General features: G+C 48.9%; 1 protein-coding gene across 1 annotated transcript; it reads left to right on the forward strand.

Annotated features, from left to right (window-relative positions):
• The first annotated feature begins 1052 nt into the window (after positions 1-1052).
• On the forward strand, positions 1053-18391 carry SPP2 (secreted phosphoprotein 2). Its single transcript, XM_081261695.1, has 7 exons — positions 1053-1156; positions 1238-1362; positions 7928-8050; positions 10345-10452; positions 15343-15397; positions 16125-16175; positions 18102-18391. Exons 1-7 carry the CDS (start codon positions 1093-1095, stop codon positions 18182-18184), a joined length of 609 nt encoding a protein of 202 aa, XP_081117821.1. The 5' UTR covers positions 1053-1092; the 3' UTR covers positions 18185-18391.
• Positions 18392-19071: the final 680 nt, after the last annotated feature.

Genomic DNA, 19071 nt, shown 5'->3' on the forward strand with positions numbered 1-19071 from the left:
TGGAGAACCCTGATTAATACACACCTGACATCTACCCATTTATGCCCATCTGACAGAGGAGGAGACTGAGGTTCAGAGCTGTTCAATACCGTGCCCAGGGGCGTAGAGCAGTGAGCAGGGAGCCAGGATGCCGGGGCAGGTCTTTCTGGGCCACAACACAGCACAGCTTCTTGTGTGTTCATTTATGAATGAGAGCGCAGCAGCCTACCTGTAACACACTGCATTTCCCATGGAGTACTTTCCCTTTTTAGTGATTCACAAACCACCGTGGCATCTCATGGCACATGAGAATCATCAGTGTTAATACCTTATCAACCAGGCAACAGGCAAAAATGCCCGACAGCAGAGAAGGTCACCCAACAGCATGGTGTGTAGAGGCTTCACTTCACTTTGCTTAGCATATTTAGGACCCTATAAATGCTCCTTATATTCATAATTAAAAAAAATACTCAGAGTACCCATATCATTTCATACACATCTCAAGCACCATGAGAGGGAATGACACTTTAAAATTAACACTTTAAAATGACACTTTAAAATTAGATGGTCACACTTTAAAATTAACCTGTTTTGCTGGGTGCGGTGGTACATGCCTATAATCCTGGTGGAGGATTACAAATGCAAATGGAGGCTGAGTCAGGAGGATTGCAAGTTCAAAGCCAGCTCAGCAACATAGTGCCCCTGGGTCCAATCCCTAATACACCCCTCCCCAAATTAACCCATTTGTTGAAGAGGCAGTGATATCTCCTTCCCCCAGAGAATGAAATTTTATTAATGATTTTAATTAATTAATTGATTGACTTTTAATGCACACGTCGAGTCCTGAGCTGCTCCACGTCTTTGGCTGTGGGCTAAAGTCCCCTGGTGAGGTCTCAACTTCAAAAGTGACCCCAAACTGGATCCTTTCCATAGGAAAAGTCAGCAGTAAACATTGACCCCAGGATCAATTGTTTCTGTTTAAGTTCCAGATGTTCCCGTGGGAGGGAGTAGTCGGGTCACATTTGACAAAGACAACAGCTCTCAGGAAGGGCTGTCACCCTGGAGCTGCAGAGGGACAGTCTCCCGGCTCTGAATTAAAACCTTCTGCTCACGATGGTGCTGGCCATGAAGGTGCTGGTGATGCTGGCTCTGGGGATGGACCTCTGGCCTTGCTCAGGTAGGGAGCTCGACAGGCCACCTGCTCTTGGGGACACGCAGCCTTCCCCTCTCACGGTGGCCCGTGTGCTTGTGTGTCCAGGTTTCCCCGTGTACGACTATGATCCCTCCTCCCTGCGGGAAGCCGTCAGCGCCGCGGTGGCCAAAGTGAACGCTCAGTCCCTGAGCCCGTACCTGTTCCGCGCCTTCCGAAGCTCCATAAAAAGAGTGAGTGCCCCTCGCCCGCCTCCTGGCTTTCCGTCCTGCCTTCGGTCAGTTTGCTGGTTGGACTCTGGTTTGTTTTTGTGGTTTAGGAAGGTCACTCCCTTCACACTGGTTACTTGGGACAGAGAAAGGATCTCATTACAATTTGTCACAAGGCCCTGGGGTGGCTCTGGGGACAGAGCCTGCTGCGTCCTTCCCTCCGACCCTGCCCGGTTCTCTGCCTGCGACCTGGGGAGAGCGGTCCTCGCTGCTCCTGGGCCCCCAGCGCTGCTCACTTATTAGCAGTGAGCCTCCTTTCCACTTCAGCGGTTCTGCTCTGAATGCTGGCAGGAAAAAGAATCCAGCTTTGGAGATGAAGAAATCCACCTTCCTTTGTCAATTTGACAATTTCCTGTTTCTAACAGCCCGGGAACTTTAGTGAGAGAGGAGTTTGTATGGGTTTCCAACGACTGAGTCTGGAAAGGCAAGGAAGAAACCCTAGATGCTCCTTGAGAGGAAGTGAGAAGCAAGGCCTCGGTGGCCTCCCTCCTTCCTGTCCCCAGGCAGCTTCCCTGCCTGGCTGTCATCTTAATGGGGCTCTGGGGAGGCAGGGACAGAAACGCCCTCAAGCTAATTTAGGGGGTTCTTTAAGGTTTCCTGTCACAGGTGACATCTGCGCAGCCAGATTCGCAGCAGCGAGAAGGGAGACGGGCAGCCTCCAGGCCTCAGCTGAGGCCCAAAGCCCTTGCTCTCCCGCTGCCTCTCGGTCCCCTGCTCTCCATCCCGGGGCCCTCCTCAGCTCACACGAGGCTGTTCCCCCCACTCCACAGGGCACGCGGTTCCTGGCCCCATCTTCAAATATAACAGCCATCTGGACCTCCTCCTTGGAAACTGCCTCAGTTTCTTTTTTTTCCAAATTAATCGATCTTCCCAGTTGGCTTTTCTAACTGGGTCGTAGGTCATGAAGAGTAGGGCTAGGCTTTAGGTGGGTGCCTCTCCCAGGCCTGGCTTTCAGGGTCAGAGTGGGGCTAGGTAGACCTGGAGGCTGTGCTGACGAGGCCCTGCAAGGTAGGCGTGGTCAGCCTCTGAGACCAAGGCCCAGCTGCAGGAGGAGAGCTGGGTCAGACCCAGCCTCTTCCTAGTCCACTGCTGCTACCTTGGCCCCCAATGCCACATGGAATCCTCGTGTAGTGTTGTAGAATCCATGTCCCCTTCCAAGCTTGAAGATCAACAGTCGACATTGACTTGTAGTTTAACTATTTCTCTCTATGGGACAAAGTTAGTGGTTAATTAACTGAGTCAGAGCATGAGGACGTATCCCAGGGGGACTGATGAGGAATATCATGGAGATCCGGCCTGCGGAGACGAGCTAGTGTGAGGCACGTTCACCCAGGCACATCCCAGCACATGCGCCATCTTGATGTGGCTAAGGGACCTGAGCCCAGATACGTGCACCTGAAGATACATTGTTAGATGACATGTGTGGTCCCTGCAGGTACATAAGTAAGAGACCCCTGTCTGCCACAGTACGCTGCTCTTCCCCTGGGAAGTCTGCCTGTTTTTGCCTGTTCTCAGTCTTTAATGATCACTCATAGTCATGGGTCAAGCTACATACACCACGTTCTATCTTTGAAAACTTATTTTTTCCTCTCTCATTTTAAGAAAGACCCTCTTCTTTGATCTCTCCTGGTGAGACTTGTCTCCTCTTGGAAGTGCCTCTCGTTTTGCTCTATGTTGTGTGTGTCAACCATGTCTTTCACAAACACCCTACAGATGACCCCAAATAGACCAATTCTCTGTCCCCATTGGGTGAGGGGCGTGACTTTAGCAGTGACATCATATTCACCCAGACTGTTCCCTAAGTGGACACAAGTGGAGAAGGGAAAGGTGGACACAGGCCCTGTGTTGGGGACATGGAATGAAGAGGACAGATTCTCCTGGGGAAGGAGGAGAGGCAGGTCCAGGATAGGGAAGGGCAGGTGCTGTGGAGAAGTCCAACAGGCAGCGCCCTCATGAATGCACGGGGCGTTTTGTTATAGCAACAGACAATGGACTGAGACACAGACTGACCTACCGCCTACCCGGGCCCATACCAGCACCTCTCCAGTCTTGACTTCTTCCCTGCAGCCCACTGTACACAGCAGCGGGGCTGATGGGTGAGGCCAGGCTGGGGCAGCAGTCAGCGGCGAGGGTCTCCATGGAGACCGTCATGCCTGAGACTCACCTGAGTGATGAGAAGTTGAGGCCACGGGAAGACCTTTAGGGGGAGGTTTGGAGGGTGCTGGGCAGAGCCAGGGGGACAAAAGGCCCTGGAGAGACTGGAGCCCTGTGAGCCAGGGAGGGAAAGATGTGAAGGAAGCGAGGTCAGAGAGTGAACATGAGTTGGGAAATGAGGTCTGGATTTTGAGGTGTTAGGGCCACAGGTGGCCACAGGGAGCTTTTAAGTGGAGAAGACATTTGCATTTGTAGACCTCACTCTTAGGCAGCAGGGGCTACTATACCAAAGTACCATGGACGGGGGGAAATATGAACAAAAGAAATTGGCCTCTCATGGTCCTGGAGCCCGGAAGTCCTAGATCGGAGCAGTGCCGGTTCTGGGAGGTCCATCTTCCATGTTGCAGAAGGCCGGCTTCTCCTGGTATTTTCACATGCAGAAAGAGAGCCAAGCTGCCTCTCTGGCCTCTTCTCCTAAGAACACTCGCCGTTCCTGAGACTCCCCCCGAAGACCTTCTTACCTCAAACGCTCCCCCTCCAAAGGCCATCACAAGGGGCCAGGGTCTCCACATATAAATTGGGTGGGAGTGAAACATCGAGTCCACTGCCGTCTCGCTGGCTGCCATATGGAGTGGGGGTCAGGGGAAGAAGTGAAGATTGGGGAGATGTTAGGGTGGAACCCAGGTAGACGGGTGCCTTAGTCTGTGTCTTAGTTCATTTTCTGTTATTATAGCAAAATGTCTGAGTCAGTAATTTGTAAAGAAAATGGGTGTTTTCAGCTCAAAATTCTGGAGGCTGAGAAGTCCAAAAATCTCCCCAGCGTTTGGTAAGGGCCTTCCTGCTGCGTTGTCACATTGGAGGCATCACATGGCCAGAGAGCAAACACGGAGATGGCACGCTTAAAACAAAGCCACCCCCAAAACACTACGTTAGTTTGAAGGGACGAATCCACGCAGGAGGGTAGACTGCTGAGCACCCAGTTATCTCCCCAAAGGTCCCTGCTGCCAACACTGCTATATGGGGCATCAAGTTTCCAAATCATGAATTTTGGAGGACACTTTCCAATTATAGTGGTCAGCTTCCTGTTAGACTGCAGCAGAATCCCTGAGACTGGGCAATTTACAAGAGAAGAAATGCATTTGGAGTCACATTTGGAGGTCACACTCAGGCAATAGCAGCAGTGATGGCAGCTCATCCGGGGACGGCATGGAGGAGGGGACAGGTAGGAGCATCCAGGGTACACTTAGACGCAAAGTCACAGGAAGCCCGTGACCCTTAAAGTGTCTAGGCTCATTTTGGTCCATTTTTTGCCTTTTATTGCATTTTTCGTTTTCTAAATTATTCTCAGCCAGTTATTTCTGTTCATTACTCTTTGTCCGTTAATAAGGGATTCACTTAATTCAGGATTCTCCAGAGAAACAGAACCAGGAAGGTTCAATGCTATTGCTAGGGTTTAAATTTTGGTCCCCAAAATTCATGTGTTACAAAAACGTCCTCAGGGGGCTGAGGGTGTAGCTCAGTGGCAGAGCGTTTGCCTTGTGTGTGTGAGGCACTGGGTTTGATCCTTAGCACCACATTAAAAATAAAATAAAAGTATTGTGTCTGTCTACAACTAAAATAAATAAATAATTAAAAAGGGTGGATTAAAAAAAAGAGTTCTCAGTGCAGCTGTTGGGACAGGGACCTTCATAAGATGCCAGGGTGGAGGGCTCTGTCCTCACGGATGGATCGAGGCCGTCATTAAGGGACTGGCTAGCTGATGCAGGACTGGGTTCCTGACGAAAGGATGACTTTGTCCCTTCCGCCTCTCCTGTGGGTGCTCTTTTGCTGGCGATGCCTCTGGCCACGTTATGATGCAGCTCTAAGAAGGTCCTCACCAAGGGACACCCTTGATCTCGGACTTGGAAGCCTCCAAAACTGTGAGAAAGAAACCTCTATTCTTTGTAAATGACCCAATTTTGGAGATTCTGTGATAATGGTATGAAATGGACTTAGGCAACTGGTGCTGAGATGGGAGCTGTTGCTGTATTAAATGCCTGACATTTTGGAAGCTGCTTTGGAGGTGGGGAACGGGCGGAAAATTTGGAGATGCAGTTAGAAAAGGCTGAGGTCACCATGAGTTGAGGATTCGGGGGAATTCGTGGGTGGCTGTCCTGCGTGGAGAGCCTGGATCTCAGGTCACCTCAGGGGTTGTAACCAGAATGTATGTTGGTAGACAGATGGACGGAGAAGGCCATTCTCACGAAGCCTCAGACAAATGACGATACTGAAGGTACTGGAAGCCAAGCTGGTGATTTAGCTGCGAAGTGCTGGGCTGAATCGTGACCCTTTCCTAGGACTGAGAGGGACGCAGAACTTCACAGTGATGAGTGGGAATCTAAGAAGAAATGTCTCAGCAGCAAGGCATCCAAAAACCCGCACGGCTTCTTTTGTCCACTTGTGGTAGGAAGAAAAGACAGAGGTGACTTAGAGATAGAAATCTAGCTGGCAGCTGAACAGAAAGATGGGGAAATCCCCCAGCCTGGTCCTGGAAAGAATAAAGAGGCGGCTCAGGAGAGAATCCCGAGGGGTGGCCAAGTAACTGTTGGATGAAGAGACCAATGTGGACAGCAAGCAGCCTGCGTCGGCTCTTCTACCTGAGCACCTTCCCAGGGGCTGCAGGACCTAAGCCGAGGGATCCCTGGGTCTCTCCAGCTCATGTGAATGCTTCTCCCCACGTTCGAGTTGCTCCAGCCTCGGGGTTGGCCCTGCCCCAGGGAACTGGCTTTTCCTCCCATGATGGGCTCCTTCCCATCCCTCAAGTCCCCGATTACCTTTTCCTTATTCTGGACTTTTCTTGCACTTTCTCACATCACTCTTCCTCCCCAAGCTCCGTTGCTGTGCTGCTGATCTCAGAGCGCTGCACCTCTCTGGAATGACCCTGCTGGTTTCCTCCCAGGCATTCGGAGGGTGGTGCTCACTCTGGAAGCGAAGCCGCAGGCAGGGGGGCATCCTTGCTGGGCTGCCTCTGGTGCTGAGCACCCGGGCGCATTCCGAGCCGCAGTGCTTCTGTGTCATGAGAACTTCTCAGATTTACCAGGAAGCTTGGAAGATTGCCCCGGGATCCTGTCATTGGTAGAAAGAAGTAGAAGATCATGTGTGTTTGTTCATAGTTGGGACCTCTCAAGCAGGAGCCAGGTTGGACCACACTGTATACAGCAGAGATGCACTTGTTGCTTAATTACTTATTTCAGTAATTATTAAGAAATGATGGAGTGTTCTCTTAGGAAAACGACACCTAAAAATCTGTACGGTTGGGCTGGGGATGTGGCTCAAGCGGTAGCGCGCTCGCCTGGCATGCGTGCAGCCCGGGTTCGATTCTCAGCACCACATACAAAGAAAGATGTTGTGTCCGCCGTGAACTAAAAAATAAATATTAAAAATTCTCTCTCTCTCTTTCCCTCTCTCACTCTCTCTTTAAAGAAAAAAATCCGTACGGTTGATTCACATCATTTGTGGTATTTTTGATAGCTCCACAAATACTGAATTTGCAGATCCTGAATCATCGTTGCCCCTGGGGGAGCACGGGGCTGGGTTCCTGCAGGACTCAGGTACATTTTAATCCACCCATTAACAGGTTACCTTGATTTTGTGAGCTCCTGTTCAGAACGGCTAGTTTAACATCCACTGCAGATGCACTGACTTTGAACCCAGTGCCAGGGGAGCCAGGATGCCCACAGTGCAGAGCTCATCAAATGCATGTATCTTCCCCACCGGGCACATCCCTGTCTCTTACCCTTAGGAATCCTGAACAGCTCTTCAGAACTAGGTTTGAGGGGCCAACATGAACCACAAAAATCACAAACAATGCAACAACAAAATGAAAAACCTGTGACACTGAAGAGACCACACAAAGCGTGTTTGCTTGTGGTATTAGCACTGGGAGAAGAGAGCAGAGCTTCCTGGTCTGGGAACGTGCACACTGGGACCCTCAGTTTTTGCTGCTCTGCACAGCAAGAGTGAATTTTGGGGTTATAAGTAAAGTGCAGCTGGGGGTGAATCCCAGCAGCGGGGTCCATGAATATTGGGGGTCATCTATCAGTGCAAATTTTCAGAAGCCACACGCCTGAAGAGGACACATCGTTTTTTTTGTTTTCTTAGTGGCGATAACATTTTATTGGTTTCGTGTTTGTCGGGAGTATCCTATGACTTTGGCGAATCACTTTTTCTCTCTGGTCTTCAGGATGTGGGCGGGGCCTAGCCGATGCTAAGATGGTTCATAACTTTCATGGTGGTGACTCTGTAAATGTTTTCTCACTGGGCAGAGAGCATCGTGTCTAGACCTGTGGTCTTCATAAACACATCTGTTGCAAACTGACTCCTTGTTTTCATGAAGGTCAATGTTCTGGATGAGGACAACGTGATCATGGATTTAGAGTTCAGCATTCGGGAAACTACGTGCTTGAGAGATTCCGGAGCAGATCCCTCTAGCTGTGCCTTCCAGAGGGGCCACTACATGGTAAGTGCCCCCCGGTCCAGAAACCAGTGTAAAGAAGAGCCTCCTCCTTCCGTGACCTGGGGCTGATTTTCAGTCACAGAATGAGCCTGGCCACCCCTGCCTGACACCTGGCTGCCCTGCTGTGTGGTCACAGAGTTGCCTGGGATAAGCGGTGTGTTCAGTGTTTGAGGACATGAGCCCCTGAGCTGGGGAGTCAGTGGTCCTGAGTGATTTTGGAAAATTCTTTGGGCCTTGGTGCCTCCGTTTCCTTCTTTTTAAAATGAGGATGAATTTTTATCATGTAAAGTGAATACACAGAGGCCAGCCCCGAAGTACGACTCAAGATGTGTTTCAAATTCTGCTACAAAACATGCAAACTGCGGCGTGTGCTCCTGGCACGTGTCAGGTCACCTCGTGTTGACCCCGGTGCACAGCATCTTCCTACAAGGTCAGGCTTGTGAGTCCAGGGACACGGCGTGTGTCCCCTGTGATCAGAGCAGGTACGACAGTCCACCCCGTGGCAGGAATCCCCTCCAAACAGTGAGGCTGCTTCCTGCAGTGTTTGTGTTTAGACGCCCGACTCCTCCAGGTTGTGGTACGCACAGGGGACTGGCTGTTCTGTGGTTTATTTCATGAAACTTTCACTGTGACTATGTGTTAGGAAGGACCCAACCAGAGTCTCCCAAGTATTCCTTTCTAACAAAATCTGTCTTCACCGTGTGTGTGTGAGCGTGTGTGTGAGCCTGTGTGTGAGCATGTGAGTGAGCGTGTGTGTGAGTGTGTGTGTGGGTGTGAGACAGTGGGTGTATGTGTATGTGGGAGTGTATGTGAGTGTGTGTGTGAATGTGTGTGTGTGGGGGTGGGTGTATGTGAGTGTGTGTGTGTGAATGTGTGTTTGTGACTGTGTGTGTGTGTTGAGTGTGTGTGAATATGTGTGGGTGTGTGAGGGTGGGTGTGTGTGTGAATGTGTGGGGGTGGGTGTATGTGAGTGTGTGTGGATGTGTGTGAGCGTGTGTGAATGTGTGTGGGTGTGTGAATGTGGGTGTGTGAATGTGTGTTTGTGAATGTGTGTGTGGGTGTGTGTGTGAGTGTGTGTGAATGTGTGTGTGAGTGTGTGTGAATGTGTTTGTGAATGTGTGTGTGGGTGTGTGTGAGTGTGTGAATGTGTGCTTGTGAATGTGTGTGTGGGTGTGTGTGAGTGTGTGAATGTGTGCTTGTGAATGTGTGTGTGGGTGTGTGTGAGTGTGTGTGAATGTGTGTGGGTGTGTGAGGGTGGGTGTATGTGAGTGTGTGTGTGAATGTGTGTGGGTGTGTGTGAGTGTGTGTGAATGTGTTTGTGAATGTGTGTGTGGGTGTGTGTGAGTGTGTGTGAATGTGTGCTTGTGAATGTGTGTGTGGGTGTGTGTGAGTGTGTGAATGTGTGCTTGTGAATGTGTGTAGGGGTGTGTGTGAGTGTGTGTGAATGTGTGTGGGTGTGTGAGGGTGGGTGTATGTGAGTGTGTGTGAATGTGTGTTTGTGAATGTGTGTGTGAGTGTGTGTGAATGTGTTTGTGAATGTGTGTGTGGGTGTGTGTGTGTGTGAATGTGTGCTTGTGAATGTGTGGGGGTGTGTGTGAGTGTGTATGAATGTGTGTGGGTGTGTGAGGGTGGGTGTATGTGTGTGTGTGAATGTGTGTTTGTGAATGTGTGTGAGGGTGGGTGTATGTGAGTGTGTGTGTGAGTGTGTGTGAATGTGTGTGTGGGTGTATGTGTGAGTGTGTGAATGTGTTTGTGAATGTGTGTGTGGGTGTGTGTGAGTGTGTGTGAATGTGTGTGTGGGTGTGTGTGAGTGTGTGTGAATGTGTATGTGGGTGTGAGTGTGTGTGAATGTGTGTGTGTGAATGTGTGTGGATGTGTGTGAGCGTGTGTGAATGTGTGTGGGTGTGTGAGGGTGGGTGTATGTGAGTGTGTGTGTGAATGTGTGTGTGGGTGGGTGTATGTGAGTGTGTGTGGATGTGTGTGGGAGTGTATGTGTGTTTGTGTGTGTGCAGGTGAATGTGTGTGTGATGGTTCAATGGGGACGATGCCAGGCAGCTGCTCAGCGCTCGAGCACAGAAGGCCTGAGTCCCCCGAGATGGGCCACATGTCAAACCCGAGACAGTGCAGTCTTTCATGGTCTCTCTTGGGCCTTAGGAATTTTCCTTCTGGAGAGTTGAACTGCCTCTGAGCCTCTCCCTTCCTGCTGGCTTTGGGAAGGCCCCAGGTGTGCTGGGCGGGCAGCACCCAGGCCAGCCCTGGCAGGAGCCGCTGGTGTGACTCCTGGTCCTCTTTTCCAGCCCGTGGCTGCCTGCAGGAGCACAGTGCGGATGTCGGGCCTGCAGGCGCAGGAGGCGTGGGCTCACTGCCGCTGGCCCTCCACGTCCGAGTCTGACAGCAGCGAAGAGGTAGGCCCCTCCCCGGTCTCCTTCCAGACAGGCCTCCGAGGGTCCGTGTGGCCTGTGACGGGCAGAGTGGCTTGACAGGGTGGCTGCTCTTACTAGACTGTCCCTCTCCTGTAGGCAGGGAATGTTCGCTTTTATCAGCCTAGGACACTGTCTGGTACCCAGTAGGTGCTCACTAAATATTTGTTGAGTTAATGCAACTGGGAAGGAAGTGGTCCAAAATCCAATATGAAGAGGAGGCCACTTGACTCCAAACCAGGGTAAAGACATCACGGTTACACTATGTGTTCATTCAAAATAGGTAATATTCTTGATAGGTATTCAAAAATTCTTCCACTATTATACAACTGTATCCATCTAACATATTTCTCAGCACTTTCTATTTTTATTCAACTTTTGAAAATTTAATTCTGCAGTGCAAATTACATTAGAAGAGTGTAAAATCTCTCAAGTTCAGGAACTACACATAAAAGTTTATGTCCTCATGTTATTAACCTAGCCACACTGTGACAATTTTGCCTGGAAGTCCATTTTAGAATTAGGAAGCAATGAAACTCATATTGCGTGGGATGCTCTTCCTGGTGCAAAGGGGAAATAAAATTCAATTCATAAAATTGAGCATCACCTTATGGGCTGACCTCCTGCATGCTGGCAGCTTCCAAGGGCCAATTCCCAGGTCATTTCTGAGCTTGCTTGTCCTGTCCCTTAAGGATCTTTTCTTGGTGTGGGGACAAGTGCCAAGTGGCTCCTGGTGTACACTGTTAAACTCATGTCAGTCTTCACAGTGTCGCACACATGGCCCTGCTCACCCAGAAGCAACTAGGACCAAAGCATGTCTCCCACAGCAGCTTACGTGGGGGAGGAGGCGGGGAGTGAAGCAGGAAGGTGCTGGTCCTGGTGGAGGTTTTATAGTGACCTGGGGAAGGTGTCCACCATGTGGGGATTACGCTGACTATAGGCAAGCATCTGGGACCATGTGGTGACAGAAGGAAGACCATGCATGGTGGGCAGACAGGGCAACCCGAGGAACTATGTCCAAACCAAGAGTCAGTCTGTGGGTGGAAGCCAGAACAAGGGGCAGGATGAGCAGGGGCTTCCCAGCACAAGGAATCATTTGGGGGTACCCCAAAGTACCTGGGAAGCTGATGAGTTAAAATGGACAGAAATCCATGAGGAATGGAGTTAGCAAAATGTAGGGGGATGGGCACAAGTGGGGATAAAGAGGAACAGCAGCCAGTGGAGGGGACCTCAGGGTCCAGCCAGGTGGAGGAGGGGCTAGTGGTCATGTCCACCATTCCTGGCCTCCTCCTAATGATCAGGGGATACCAAAGGATCAGATCAAGAATGGATTGGCACCAGGTGAGAGTAATATGGAGTGCTGGGGGTGGGCACAGAGGGGAGAGGGAATGCTGGCAGGGGTTGGGCTCAGCAGTCATTGCAGGGAGAAATGGATTCTAGTTCATTCCATGGCTTTAACACAAGTGAAGTTCCTTTAATAAGCATCCACCTAGCTTAACCCCTCTTCCATTTTTGGTTGGGAAAGTCCATTCTGACTGTGCAATTCTCCACTCTATTCCAACTTTCTAGCCGTGTGGTGAGATCATTCTCTTCCAATTCCAGGTTTTAAATTCTGATGTTAAACTATGTCAGCCTCTGAAACAAGATGAAGTTGAAAATAAACTCTCGGGTTTCTTGCTCTTAATATTAGAGGATCATAAAGAATTATGAGCAAATTAAAAAGAAAAGAATTTCCACACATTCAAGGAAGTAGTATAAAGGGAAAAGAAGAAAATTGAGATTTAAAATAATACCCAAAAACTCTGAAATGGAGTTCTTTTAAAATTTTTATTTTAATTGACAAATAATAATTGCACATATTTATGGGGTGCAATGTGATGTTTTGATCTATGTATGTATTAAAGAAAGATTTCTTACACAAAACAGAGAAAAAGGTTAGGTAATAGCTGTCAGTCACTTTCAGTGAAAGTACCTGATGATATTACAAACATGAAAGACCACCCACCAGGATGAATTCAGTCACGGAATAGAAAAATCACTGTTAAAGGTAAAAAATGGAAGAAATAAAACTAAATAAGAAAGCCCCAGAATACGGATAGTAACGATCATTTGACAAACATACGTAGAATACAGAAGAATTTCCAGAGTGAGGACTATAACATCAAGAAAAAGGAAAGCCATGAAAAAGAGGCTCCAAGCCCCAAATGATGACTGACAAAGACTGAAACCAAGGGGGAAATGTCTGGTGAGAATATAATAAGAGAAACGGTCCTGAAGACGAAAAGTCTGGCCTTTCCCCTGGTTTTAAAAAGAATGGTAACCGGAAAGGAATTGAGAAAAGAAGCTTCTAAATTTGTAGACACTCTCCTCCTCTCCTTAACAAACAGGCTGTGAATTGAGGGTAGTCTCTGTCTTTTTTTTTTTTTTTTTTTTTTTTTTTTTTTTTTTTTTTTAGTGGAGTCTGTAGCGCAGGTGGGAGAGGAGCACCCACTCAGCCACACCCTGGTGGCAGCCATCTGGCCTGCGCTGCGGGGCCCTGCCAGGTGGGTGCTCCTTCTCCTCTCTGGCCTCCTGGAAGCCAGCTTGACCGTAGACATGCCTCTGACTTGGAAGGGGGGTGGGTGAGTTTGGCAGAGCTTCAGCCCAGAGACCCCCAACCATCCAGAAGAGAGGGGCCGAGGCAGAGTCATAGCAGCAGCCCTCGGCTCAGGGAAGGAGTGATTGATTTGCTGCTTTCCATTTCAAAAGATAGAAATTCAAACACTAGTGCAAATCCAAGAAGACAGAAATAGGCTAAGCCAGGAAGGGATGATTCCCTGGATCCCATTCCCAGAAAGGGAGGGAGGAGTTGGCCTCACAACTGACTCACCTAGGCGCCGGCCTCCTGCCCCTTTCCTCCCCCATTCCTCCTCCTCCTCCTCCCCCTCCCTCCACCCCCACCTCACTCCTCAGGCAGAAGGGCTTTCTCCTTGAGTCCGGAGGCAAGCACACGGTGCCTCCAGGTTCCCCACCTGAGCATCTGTTATCTCAGGTTGGAGGACTCTCCTGGCCTCCCTCACACTGGCCTGGCGTGGGTCGCGTGTCCCCTACTCTGTACACATAAATTTACTGTTTATTTATTGATTGAATTTATTTCCGATGTGCAATGTGATGGTTCTTTTTTGGAAGGTGAGAATTGAACCCAGGGCCTTGCACAACCCGGGCAGGTGCTCCACGCCTGAGCCACATCTCCAAGCCCTAATGTAACCCTCAAATAACACCTTTCTTGGGAGGTGATTCCCGTACCACACTATTCATGTCTTTAATGTGCATAGTTGGGTGGTTTTCAGGAGATTCACAGGCTGTCGCACTGCCAGCACGGTCTAAATCCAGAACACTTCCATTTCTCTGAAAAGAGACTTCTGGACTGAGTCATTATCTATTCCTCAGTATTCCCCAGCCCTATCATCAGTCACTGATCTGATTTTTGTGGGTGAATCTTTCCATTCTGGCTGTTTTCTGTAGGTGGAAACATACATGACCCTTTGTGACTGACTGGTTTAACTTAACATGTTTTGAGGGTTCATACATGTTGCAGAATGTATGAACATGTTCATATGTAACCTTTACAAAGGAATAAAAGGTACTTTATTTCTTTTTATTGTTGAATAATTTCCCATTGTAGGATATGCTACATTTATTTGTTCATTAATTGATCAATATGTGGGTTGTTTCTACTTTTTAATTATTGTGTATAATGTTCTGAATAGCCAAGTCACATCTTTATGAGGGTATGTGACTTTAGCTCTACTGAGAATTGAACTGCTGGATCACAGAGTAGCTCTTTAATTAACTTTTGAGGAACTGCCAAACTATTTCTGGTAGCAACTGCACCGTTTTACATCCCTAAAAGTGGTCCATGAGGGTTCTAATTTCTACATATTCTTGCCAACACTTGTTATGGACTGTCTCTTACTTTAGCCCTTCTGGTGGGTGTTAAGTAGAATCTCAATATGGTTTAATTTTCATTTTCCTGGTGACTAATGATCAGCCATTTGTATATCTTCTTTGGAGAAATGTCTATTCAAATCTTCTCCCCATGTTTTAATTGGGCTGTTTATCATTTTCTTGTTGAGTTATTCACAAATATTTTATCTTACTTTGTGTGTCTTTTTACCTTCTTGATGATACCGTCTGTTAAGTCCATTGTTTCTCTTTTGTTGTCTGTGTGAGTCTTACATTTAAGTCTGATCTATTTTGACCTGGTTTTTGTATGTCATGTGAGGAGAGGGGTCCAATGATGTTGACTTTTTCTCGTTATTTCCAGTTGTACCAGCATTAATGTTGAAAAGACCATTCTTCCTCCACCGAATTGTCCTGGCATGTGCCCCTGCCCAGGGCCACCCACCATGTGGGACCAGGGCACTCCCATGGCTGTTCGGGAAGGAGCAGGCAGCAGGTGGGCAGGAAGGTGCTTCTGGACACCTGTGTGGACGTTCAGTGGTTTCATGAAAGCTACTTGTAGATGTTAACACCTTGTTCTACTGAAGAAATTGTGGGACTGTCACAGAAAGAAAACTCCAGAATCTGACTCATATTTAGTCTGTTTGCAAGTTGATAAAATAAAATTCCGTTTCTAGTCTGCAACATTTGGAAGTATGTTCCAAGTCACTGACGGCTTTGGAGTCAGTGTAGACTTCACCCCGTGGCTCTTCCTTGCGTGCTTTCTTGAACAGGGGTTGGGCGTTGCATGGAATCACGTCATACAATATGCATTCTCATTGCATTAAAAAACATTATAGCTCAGAGTCCTCTGGATAATATTTAGGATTTTTTTAACCATATATTTTCTTTTTCATGTGCTGACACCTACTGATATTGCTTACATTTCTTCAGATGATTTTTGGGGACATGATGAGGTCCTATAAGTGGAGAAACAATTATCTACTTGGTAAGTTGAGAACTGTTCTTTTTTTCCCCTGAAACAATTGCATATCGCCTTTCTTTGTGAGTCATTTGAAAGTGGAAACACCTAGGTACAGCCTTTGATCAATTGCACTAGCTGCAGAAAATAAGCATTTCCTTTCACTTTGCTCCTTTCTTGTCACTAAGTAGTAGTAGTAGTAATAATAATAATAATACAATTATTCCTGTAGGTATTTCTCTGTATTTTTTCATAGCTTTTCCATATCCAAGTCCATGTGGTGACCCCACATCTCTGCAAACAGATGAGGCCAAAGCTGATTGCCCCTCATGAGGGTGCCATCATTTGAACACCCTTGTTCCCCCTGGTGCACTCTCTGGGTTGCGGGGCCCGGGTGGGCACTGATGTGTAGCTGGGGGGATCAGGACTCACCCACATCTGACAGATCGGGGTTGACCTCTGTAGTCCCCACTGTGCGACTTGAGCTGACATCTCTGAGTCTCCTGGTTGGGGGAAGAAAGGTCTTCTCTTCTGGCCTCTAATTTGAAATGGGGTTGGCTAGTGTTCTGAGACTTAGGAGCCATCTTTATGTCTCTGATGCTTTTTCCTGTTGGTGCTAATGGTGCAAAATTCTTTGGTGACCTCCTGAAGCTTCTTCGTTTAACAGGCATTTTTGTGGTATCATTTACACAATACTAGAACATTCTGGAAGTGGGCAGAGGAGCCTCGTCTTATGGCTCTTACTGTGTTACAGGTCTCATTCCTGAGGAACCCAGAAATGAGCAATATTATGATCCCTCGCTTGGTAAGTGGTTTATTTCCTTCTGTTCGACACCATCAGACTCTTTTCTGATCGACCCAGCCTGTGCTAAAGCCATTCCATAGGCGTCAGACACCAACATACAAAATATTTTAACTGAAAATGAAAAGAGTAGTGATGCAGGAGGCTGCTTGGCACATCACTGGAAAGGTAACATCGAGGCACCAGCTCATTTGAAAGTTATCAAGAATTGAAATGCTCCTGTGCCACCCCAGAGCAGTCTCTGAGCAGTCCACCATGATAATCTGTTCGCCAGACACAACCCACCTCCTCAAAAGTGGTGAAGCTAACTTGGTCCCTTCCCATAGCACCTGCTTTCCCACTGAATCTTTGCAATGGCTCTGCAAACCAGCTATGCCCCCTGTTTGTACAGGTGAGGGCAGGAGAGGTAATGCAGGGCACGGACTGGCAAATGCAGAAGCTTACCCTACAAATGGCTCACCCCGTTCCCCGCCCCACATGAGGCAGCTCTGTTAACACCTTTTGTAGGTGAACAGGCTAAGGCGGTGCATCCTAACTTGCTCAAGGTCACACCGCCAGAGTAGGACTTCCATCCAGGCTGCTCATGGCAAACAAGGCTCTGGGCAGGTCTGTCTAAACCTGTGTCCTGTTTATTTTCCAGAAGCCTGATGAAGTTCAGAGTCTCCTAGGTTCAGAGTCTCCCACTAAAGTGCTTAACACATGCTGATATTCTGATGAGCTCAGTCTGAAGATTAGGCTTATGATGATTTATTTGAGTGCTAGGACTTAAACCTGAAGCTTATTTTTGAAGAATGCCTGTCACTTTGGGAAAATATGCAGTTACTTTAACTGTGACCACTGCTGAAAATGTTCTTTTAACAGTCATTTGGGAATTATTTTCAGACTATCGATTGCTGTGTCAAAATTTCCCCAAATTTAGCAGCTTAAAATAACAAACTCCATCTCCCAGCTTCTGGGGATCAAGAGCCCAGGGGCAACCTGGCTGGGGGGTTATGGCTTGGGGGTTACAACAAGGTTGAGGCACACTGTCAACGGGGACTGTGATCTCAGCCGGAGCTTGACTGGGGACGGGAGATCCACCTGCCAGCTCATGCACGAGCTTGTAGGAAGGTCTCAGTTCTCCACGGGCTTTTGGCCTGAGAGCTACAGTTTCTCACCATATGGGCATTTCAGTGAGGCTGTGTGAATGTCCTGCAAAGATGGTGGCATTTCCCCGATGACGATGGAGATAGATAAATATATGGGGGGGGGGGGACACGAGTCTAAGCAAGGGAGGGAATGCTGAGAGGCGCGGTCTTTCATAACCTCACCTTGCCAGTGGCCAGCGATAGATCTTCACTACTCATGCAGACAACCCTGGCCTGGGGAAGGGTGCTGACAGGAAGCATGAACACCAGGAGGTGTTGGAGGAGGACCCCTGTAGATGCCATTTGAAGATGAAAAATATTTTATGGATTAGATTAATGTGACCAATCCTGTTATATATCTCAGATGGGACCTCTAAGCCAAATTCTAACCCCTCTTGGGCCTTGGGAGCATCATGGGTGCAGACTTTGAGCCATCTCAGAGGTGGCTGTGAACTGGACCATTCAATTCAGTTCAGTTCAACACATGTCTGACAGGACAGGGCAGATCCCACAGAGAACTGAGAGAGAAAGGTGACAGTCCCTGCCCTCGGGTGCTCACAGGGATGGCTGAGACAGATCCCAGGAGGCGATGCAGGTCAAGGAGAATCACTCTGGGCTCCGCTCTAGCCCAAGGCCACAGGGAGCCCGGGAACTTGATGAGGAAGACAAGGGATGGGGCCCCCGGGTCCTCTTGGCAGTGAGGTGGGGATGCTGGGCACAACCCTTCTCATTAATTCATACTCACCTACTCTGTGTCGTCATCACATGACTGATGGGCCTGTGCTTTCCTTCCTATCTTTAGACCTGAGAAGGAGTTTTCCTCCTGGAAATGGAAGGAGCCCACGCTACCAGCACAGACCAAGAGCCAACACTGGCTTTGAGTAACGGCCCTGAGGTGAGGGGGACAGTGAAGTCTGCCTGTAGAAGCAGAGGGGACTTGGAGTGAACGCCTGAAGCTGGCTGACTCCTGGCCCCTGCGGTGTGCGGCCCTCGCCACCTGCCCTTCCTCCTCCTTTTACCTCCTCTGGTTATTGCAGAGCAATGGTGTCCTGAGTCCCATGCACCCTCCCTTGCCTCCCAAGCTCCCCCACTCCAAGAGCAAACAGACAAGGAACAGAGAAGACAGCCCCCTCCTCTGACCTGTCTCACCCCCACCTGTGCCCTCCTCCCTGACCGCCCCACGCTCCTCAGCACCATGTGGCCTGTGGCTGCTGCCCCAGTCTCCTCCCTTCTCTGCTTCTTTGCAACCCAGATTTTAATCCTTCAAATCTGAAATCTGATCAGGTCTCCCTTTCTTGATCTGTAATTAATACTGGCGACATTTGAATGAGCTCCTTACCCAGTGCTTCCCTGTTCTTTGGATTGTCATCTCTTCCTCTTGCTTGACTTTAACCGTCACTGAAGTGTTTTCAGACATGTGTCTCTTACCTCGCTCTATACGGAGATCCAGGCCCTATGTCACCGAGGCCGTTAGGTGCAGGTGCAGGGAATCTCCGTGGCCTCCTGAGACTCAGCTTCCCGCCACGCTTCCTTTCTTGATTGATGGCATCACCAGCCACCTAAATTGGCTGAGGGTCTCACTAAGCTTCTTCATCCTGCGTCTCCTCCCAGCATCCACAGGGTCCAGCCCTGTTCACTTCACCCCGGGTTTTCTCTGCTGCTGGCCCTCATTTCTGCACACCACCCCTGAACCCCTGATTGCTTCTCGCCTGGGGTCCTGTTCCCACGCCTTGCTTGCTGCCCTTGTCTTGAACACAGAGGAGACCCAGGCC

Source organism: Spermophilus citellus, assembly GCF_964194105.1.
Source record: "Spermophilus citellus genome assembly, chromosome: 11".
NCBI classification, from domain to species: domain Eukaryota; kingdom Metazoa; phylum Chordata; class Mammalia; order Rodentia; family Sciuridae; genus Spermophilus; species Spermophilus citellus.

Excerpts from the sequence above, each read along its gene's own strand:
- SPP2 (XM_081261695.1), top strand. The coding sequence starts at position 1,093 with ATGGTGCTGGCCATGAAGGTGCTGGTGATGCTGGCTCTGGGGATGGAC. Across the intron at positions 1,157-1,237 it reads GGACCTCTGGCCTTGCTCAG|GTTTCCCCGTGTACGACTAT; the intron begins GTAGGGAGCTCG and ends TTGTGTGTCCAG. Across the intron at positions 8,051-10,344 it reads TCCAGAGGGGCCACTACATG|CCCGTGGCTGCCTGCAGGAG; the intron begins GTAAGTGCCCCC and ends CCTCTTTTCCAG.